General features: G+C 36.0%; 1 protein-coding gene across 1 annotated transcript; it reads left to right on the plus strand.

The window, feature by feature from the left end:
* The first annotated feature begins 4,552 nt into the window (after positions 1 to 4,552).
* LOC146305741 (secretory phospholipase A2 receptor-like) lies at positions 4,553 to 8,225 on the plus strand. Its single transcript, XM_084712362.1, has 5 exons — positions 4,553 to 4,625; positions 5,807 to 6,184; positions 6,277 to 6,633; positions 7,282 to 7,376; positions 7,745 to 8,225. The coding sequence occupies exons 1-5, from the start codon at positions 4,583 to 4,585 to the stop codon at positions 7,874 to 7,876; spliced, it is 1,005 nt and encodes a 334-aa protein (XP_084568488.1). The 5' UTR covers positions 4,553 to 4,582; the 3' UTR covers positions 7,877 to 8,225.
* The last annotated feature ends 455 nt before the right edge of the window (positions 8,226 to 8,680 follow it).

Raw genomic sequence — 8,680 nt, forward strand, 5'->3', positions numbered from 1 at the left:
TAAATGGGGGTCATATCTATACTGGAATAGCTTTTTTTGTAAAGGACAAATTTGTAATATATTTACTGTAATAAATCATAAAATAACTATGCCCTGTAATCAAAGATTAAGGAAGCATGTTAAGTTGAAATACTGACTTCTCTGAAAACAACGCTACAGCTGCAGTGTCCTTTGAAATTTCTCTTCCAGGCTGGAACTTGTGTTTTTGTCAGCAGTTTCATGTTAGTTAGACTTCAACTTAATGCCAAATGTTTGTGGAATGATTGTCTGTTTATGAATTGTAAGAAATGATTAATAACCTTTTAGAGGGAGTAGATGTTTATAACTGTTAAATTGAGCAACATGTTAATGGAGTCTGGCAGGCAGTCACTGAACTGAAACTCCAGAGTTTGTATTTTCAGAGCAGTGGGCTTTTGTTTACAGGATTACAGACTTAACATTGCACTGACATACAAACAAGACTCGTGCAAACTTAGTTCCTTTGACTCTGGTGGCTGTTGATCCTGCGCTGCCATCAAAGATGAACTGACTGTGATCAGCCATGTTTTGTTCTGATTAAATGTTTTGCATCTTGTATATATATGCAACGTTTTCTTTTATTATCTATATATATATATATATATATGCAAAAATGGTTGATAATAAAACAAAACATTGAGTAGGTCCATTGACACGTATTTGCGGAAAAGTTGCAGAGTTTGGAATAAAAATGCTCGCTAGCGCAGAATTCACAGGTGTTGGTTGAATTTGCATGAACTGTTGTGATCGCAGCATCATCACTTTCTGGAGGGACTGCGTGTTATAAACACAAGGACTTAATTCTACTTTTTTAGAAGTAAAATATTGACAATAATGTTATTTTTATAACACATTTTATCAAAATTATGTGATAAAATGTGCTTAAGAGGATTAAAAAAATACATCAAAGTCAGATGCCAGGATATGAGCATTTAATACAGTAGAGCAATTTAAACTACTTCTAACATTAAGAGTAAATAAATGACAATTATGTGAGGGTAAAGTCTAATAAAGGTTTCTAGGTGAGAACAAGTCCTAAAACATGTTAGTTTTCTTGTAAGTAAAAGGCTGGTGTATGTCACTTTAATTTTAAGGGTGAAAGTGAAAGTGTTTCACTCATCGGTGTCGTTGTGAACACGAACGCACACTGTTGTGTTAGCAGCACCGAGTGAGGAAAGCATAAGAAGCTCATAAACAAACACCACAGAAATGGTTGTGAGGGTTGTCGTGGTCGATTGTCGTGGAGAGCAGATCATGGACCTGTGTGACACCGAGGAGGAGTTTAAGAGGATCACAGTGCTGCAGCTCAAGGAGAAGATATGTCAGAGAACGGGTCCGTTCTCAGGTAGAATCAGTTACACACACGGCCTTCACATGTTCACGATTGTAATTTGACAGTTGACACTTAGAGGCTATAACACATAAATCATAAAGTTAACGTTAAATTTTTATCTGCTGAACCAAAATTCAGTGTAAGTCGGCAGGTTTTACCTTTAGATGATATCCAGTATAGGACCATTCAAAATGTAGGCAAGGTGCTATATCGCCTTTTTTTTTTTTATGTCATTTTAGGAAAACTGTTGTAGTATGAAGAATTCACCACCAAGTGTATACAGTCTGAGTTTAAAAAGTTAACTTTTTCATACGAACAGAACAAAGTCAGAACAATGAAGATGTGTTCTTCCTGTTTTTAACTGTGTGTGTGTGTGTGTGTGTGTGTGTGTGTGTTACAGAAGGAGTTCAACTGATGTTCGGGAGCGAATGCCTGGAGGACAACCGTCTGCTGACTGAATATGGAATCAGACACATGTCACACATTATCATTACATTGCTCCTGCAAGGAGGAGGATACGGTCCAGGGAAGGGAGATGGTGGAATGGGTGACAAGGAGGGCAAAAGCCGAAGTATGGAAAGGCTCTTTTATTTTTAAACCTACCCCGGATATATCTGTTGCCTACTGGGACACATTTTACACAGGACACAGGATAGGACACAGGACACAGGAGCTGTATTTCATCAGCTCAAATGCCCTAACAGTGAGCTCTGAAGTGTCACTCTGCTGTGATTTTAATGTAAAATGAAACCTTTAATCTGATCCTGTGTGTGGAAACTGCACTTGATGTGACGGACACCACTTCTCAAAGAATATCAGCTGGTCCAAGCCTTGTTTGTGTTATACTGTATTTTTACTGACCCATTTTCAAGTCCCGTTCCACTGTTCTTTGTGGATTGATAGTTGAACCAAAGTTCAAATTAAACATTTCATCTTATTACTGAAAACAAAAAGAAAGAAGCCAACTATCCCATATATTACCAGATCTGATTGATAAAATTAGAAGAGAATAACCTTACAATGAGATGAAACAAAATGCAATATATATATTTGAACATTACATTTGAAATGCTGATGTGTTTGGCCCCAGGGCCCCCAATCATTTATTTAGACACTTTTTTTTTTACTCTGTCTCTATCTAGCAATAATAATGCCTGTGAAAAGAAACAAAGCTCACTTGTTTTTCAAATGTTTAATATGTGCATTTTGACAAGCAGCACAGCAGTGTTAAGTAGTGAGTTTTGATCATCCTGAAAATCCCAAATTCTATTGAGAGAGAATAGAGGTAAAAGGATTCAGCTAACCAGTCTGTCAATATGTCAATATGTCGAGTAAAATGACTGGACTAAGTCACGTCCACTGAGTCTTCAAGAAGGCTGATGTCCTGATCTGTTCTCATCATGAGTCCAGTTTCACAAAGACAGACTTTAATTATGTTTTATATCAAACTAATCATTAGACTTAAGAGAGACGTCTAAATTCATCCACTGCACAAAATTCCTAGTTCTTGACTATCTCTTCTAATTTGTACTAATTTGACACAGATTCTAGAAAAATTTTGACTTCTTGGAAATTAAAAAAAAAAAAAACATGGCTGACTGAGAAACTGTCTCAAACCACCTTTCACTCCACTCCACTTCTTCTTCTTCAAAAGTCTTGTAACAAGTGAATGGTAACAGGGACAATGTGTGTTTTATTTGCATTAAACTAATCTAAGAGTAACATTAAAGACTGGTCTAACAGCAGTCTAAAATATCTTTGTGAAACCAGCTCCAGGTCGTCAGTCTGGATTCATGTTGGACGACCAAAACGACTAATTCACTGACTGTGCTGTGTCTCGTGTTTGTTTATTTCTTTTACTGTTGATATTTGTTGTATTTTGATTTAATTTCTAATTAATTTTGACCGACCCCAGCCCTTTGTATGCATTTATTAGACTTTCAAGGCAGGGGTAAAAAACTGAAGCTTTTTCTATGAGTTCATAAAATATCAGATTCAGAAAAACCAAAAGAAATGTTTAAACTTCCTATGTATGTTAAAGGATTGATTGCTTTCATCTTAAAACTTAAAGATTTTTTTTCCCCTCTTTTCATTCTTTGATATTAAAACACTTCTACTCACAGAATACCTGTCATCAGTGTAGTCATTGTTCAGTGTTATTTTTGTATTGATCTATAGAGGATGCTACAACTTCTGAGAATCTGCAGGTTAAAATTCTGCATGAAAGGTCATACAGGTGTGCAGACTTTTACATTTCTCTACCTACATGGGCAAAATTTGCAGATTTTCAGCTGCACAACATGACAATATATAAAATATCTGTTTCATATTTAGATTTTTTTTTTTTTTTTTTATCACAGCTGGAGAAATGTGACTATTTTGCTGTTATTTAACCCAACATGCAGGAAATGTGTTCACATATAAGCACCTGTTTATGTCAGACATCAAATACAGATTCTGCTTTCATGTTAAGACTTTTAGGAAAATATTGTACTTTTTACTCAAGTACATTTCCAGTTCTTTAGTGACTACTTATTTGGATTTTACAAACAAAACATGTGATCAACATATAAAATATGATGCATTATTTTTTGTGGGATTTTATTTATTGTGGGATTTATGTGAGAACACCAAATGTATTTCACCTCTATTGTTAAATGTATTATCTGCTGTGAATTGCTCATGTATATGCTACACTTTGGCCACCTTTACACAAGTAGTACCTCCTGAGTATTTTAACAGGGGAAGTCAAGAAGACGCCTGTAAGCATGTATCATAACTGAAGTATGAGAGCATGTGATCTATCTTATGTAACACATGTAAATTGTGTAAACTTTACAGAATTTTGCCTTTTAAGCTGGGTCCTTACCACCTTGTTTTTGTTTGTTTGTTTGTTTTGTTTTGTCCTAGTCCACCCTGGGTAGAACCTCTTCCCTTCAGGAAGAACCTTTTTGGAATCCCTATTTCTGTGCCTGGCAAATATGTGACTAAAACAATCTCTGGCTTCAAAAGGCCCTTTGTGTACGAACTGATACTGTGTTGTGGAACATTTTCATATGCCTACCATCACAATGCTTTTTGCATAAAAAGTGCATCAGGACAGTGTACTGCCCGTAACGGAAAACAGATGCATTATGTTGAATTTAAATTTATTTGCATGACAACATGTAAAGGAAAGAAAAGTGGAAACTCTCAGTGGTGCAAACCGACACACACAGTCCACAGAGCAGCATGATGATGGAGAGGATCTTGCTGGGTGTCTTGTGTCTCTCAGGTCAGTGAATTTTATTATTATTTTAATAATGTCTAACAGTGCTTATAATTATATTATATTATATTATATTATATTACAACATGCTGTGTAATTACTCCAGAGATATAGTGTATTTTTTTTTTTTTAAATAATGCTGTACCAGCACTGTACATACCAATACTTATATGAGGGAAGCGGGTGACAAGATGGAATAAAGGGGAAACAATTTTGGATTTTATGAAGTAATTATGCTGTAGTTATGTTTTAATTACTGGGTACCTATTCCATTATTACAGTATGATGTACTGAGTATTTATTTGGGCGTTTGAGATAGTAACTACAGAACAAGTGTTACCGATCATACTTACCCTGTAATAAAACAATAGGTACCATTAGTTAAAAAATAACTACAGCATAAAGTCTTTGTAAAATTCCCCACTCCCTACATATAGGTGTTGGTACTGTGCATTATTTTTTAAAAATTACCCTGTAACTCGGGAGTAATTACACAGTATGTTACAGCTGTAATCTTAAGCACAGGGGAACCCTCTGGACCTTGTAGACCTTCAGAGAACACACAGCATTTCAAATGTTGTGTTCAAATATATATATTGCATTTTATTTAATTTCATTGTAAGGCTATTCTCTTCTAATTTTATCAGTCAGGTTTTTTCATTGTTCTCTCTATAGGCAGAGAAAGGTTAGAGAGGAAGTAGACTAAATTTACTCAGTGGCTAAGTGGCTGGATTGACCTTTTTTAAGGCTGGCTCTTGCAGTGTGGTGGAGGATCTGCAAAACACTGTATTATTTTGGAGACTGAAACTGTATTCATCCCAGAGTCTGTCAGAAAACAATTTTCAGACACTCTTATGGATAGTGACAGACTAAATGACAATTATCTACTGCTGAATGCAAGTTTAAGCACAGAAAACTCTAGAATTATGTCGCTTATTTTTCCATCATTGTGTGGTGGTGTGGGCTTGGCATATAACAGTGACACAACACAGACATGCTGTTGTCACAAGCTACCTGGCTGCCTGTTGTTAAGTCCTAGCATTTTTTTTAATTTTATTTTTTTTTTTTTTTACCGGTGTGTCTGTCTGTCTGTTTCTTTTTTTTTTTTTTTTTTTTTTTTGGTGTGTCATACAAAGTTTTGGCCAAACTCCACTTTATATTTGAACATTTAGATTTGTCGTCCTCAGGGTGGGTCATCTTCTCCTCATGCCTTCTCCATCAGTACCACTTTGTTTCTAAGAGAATGAATTGGACTGAAGCTCAGAACTACTGCAGAGAGAAATACACAGACCTGGCCACCATCGAAAACACTGAAGAAATGAACCAGTTGATCAGCACAGTTTCATCTGCTGGTCACAGCTCTGAGGTCTGGATTGGCCTGTACAGTCAAATGGACTGGAAGTGGTCAGACGGCTACACAGGGAGAGGAGCTGAATATAGAAAATGGGTAAACAAAGAACCAGATTTTCACCATGACCAAGAGTTCTGTGTGTGCACTGGAACTGTTAATGATCCATGGTGGGATGATGACTGCAGAATTAAATATCCGGTCATCTGTAATAATGGTAAGAAAGCAAAGCATTATTCACTTTCTGATAATGATTATTTTAAAGTTCAGTGTGCCAACTCAACAAATCTTTTCTCCCCAAAACTGCAGGAACGCAGCTGAATCCTGAATTTGTAATGGTGAACGAAAATCTGAACTGGTCCAGTGGTCAGAGGTACTGCAGGGAGAACTTCAGAGACCTGGCCACTGTGACGAACGACGCTCAGAGCCAGGAGATCCAGAGGATGGTGCCACAGAGATGGGCATGGATTGGTTTGTTCAGAGATCCTAACATTTATTGGTCTGATGGCAGCAGCTTCTCATTCAGATACTGGTACACAGGTCGAAAACCACTTGGCTCGAACAGTGTGGTGTGTGGTGTTGCTGCTTTGCAGAATTCAGGAGAATGGAAGTTTTTTCCCTGTTACACTAGTTTGCCATTTGTCTGCTACAGCGCCCCTCCACCTGGTGAGTGGTTTGAGTGCACATTAACTGGATAACTTACATACAAATACAAAACAATACAAGATATAATCCACAAATTAAGACATATTGATAAAGAAATATATAGAAGTTTACTGATCCCCAGAGGAAAATGGAAGTTGAAATTGCCTGTACATATGCCTGTATGCCGTTATCTCAATCATGTCCTTATCCTTGATTTTTCATGGTAAGGGGTACATTTATCTTGTCATATCAAGAAAACAAGCTTTTTATCTTAAAACCACAATTTAAGACGTGTTGGCAGGTTCAATATTGTGTTGTTTTGTTATCTCGAGAGAACCACAAATTAAAACATCATAAGACAGTTTAATAATTTCAGTATCTTGAGATAACAAAGCTTGTTTTTTTGTGATGTATTTATCTTGTCATCTTGAGAATAATAGCTTTGTTTTCTTGAAATAACAAAAAAATATATGTGATTTTGTTTGTTTGTATGCTTATTTAAAAGTAAACATTTTAATGCAAGACTTTTAATTGGAACATAGTATTTCTATTTCTACTATGACTTGAGTAAAATTTCTGAGTACTTTGTCTACCTTTTTAAGAAGGTATCACAGAACTAATACCAGAGCTAACTCACGTTTGTTTTCTCTCGTCCTCTCTGTGTTTAAGCCCCAGTACACAGGCAGATATTAAAGGTGAAGATAAGAAGAGACTCCTCTGTGGATCTGAATGACCCTGCTGTGCAAGCAGACATCCTGAAAAAGGTGAGTCTCAAAAATCCAGCCATTCATACACCGAGGACAGATGTAACGGAAAGAAGTTTGAATTTATTTGCTTATCTGGCTTAGTAAAATAGTAGAATGCAAAGCAGCCATAATGATGGATTCAGATGAGATATTATCATGAATAGAATAAAACTAAATGGCTGCTTTTATTGTTTTATCATCAGAGCATGACAGCTAAACACTCCAGACATGAATATAAGTACATGTGTTTTCTTAAGATTTTACCAGAACAAGCCTCATCACACAGCAGACATCATGAATGATTTCTATTTCAGGATCACTAAATAATATGACAGAAGAATTTGTTAAACAAATAAAAATGGCCGCCACTTGTGTTTCTCATGCAGTTTGAGGACAGACTGAAGGAGAATGGAGTGAGTGGAGTCACCCTGAAGTGGAGAAAGCAGCCTGATGGGAAAGTCTTCCACAAGGAGGAAGAAACTTCTCAGAAGAAAAACAGAAGGAAGACTGAGCTCTGAAATTTAAATCCAGCTGCACTTGTGTTTATCTGTAATCTGTGTTGATTCTCTATCTGCTGATATAAACAGTACACTATAATCACTGAGTGTTTAACCAGAACCTTGAATATGCTGTTGTAGAGGAGTTTTGTCCCTCATCATCAGTTTGAAGTCACTGTCTCCCTGTCTGAACCTGTCCTAGATGTGGCATGAAGGAGTGGCTCCTAGATAGACTTCTGTCCCTGTGTGGCAAAAAAAGAGAGAAAAATATTAATCTGTTTGGTGTCACTTTGAGAACATCTGGTTTTATTGTACTTTGAATGCTATTTATTGAGCTACTGATTATCCTAAATTCTTCATGTATAACGTGAAAAATTGGATGGAGTGGATTTCAGAATCTATTTATAAATCTTTTCATTACTCAATAAAATTACAGAATTTTTTAAATTAAAGCTTCTTTGCCTTGTTATTTATTTGCATTTACAGTGAATACGTTCTTGAAAATCTGAAATTTTATCCTTTTTCATAGTGCAGCAAGTTTTAGCTTGTAAAATGCAGTTGAGAGAAGAAAATGTGAAACCTGAGAAACACTGCTATTATGAAATTTAAGATAATGTTTTGTATTTTTTACATTTTTATATTTCATCCAAATTCATGATATATATATCATAGGATAGCACATTATTTTTGGGCCTTATGCCAAAGCTGAACTACATGTGTGATAAGAGGGCTGCACCTCAGTTGACATTGTTTCATTGAAAAGTTTGTAAAAATTACATCCTGGCGTCTCCATGGGAAAACTAACTCCTCTTCTAGAGCACGCAA

Source organism: Lutjanus erythropterus, chromosome 23 (genome assembly GCF_056507025.1).
Source record: "Lutjanus erythropterus isolate fLutEry1 chromosome 23, fLutEry1.hap2, whole genome shotgun sequence".
Taxonomy (NCBI): domain Eukaryota; kingdom Metazoa; phylum Chordata; class Actinopteri; order Lutjaniformes; family Lutjanidae; genus Lutjanus; species Lutjanus erythropterus.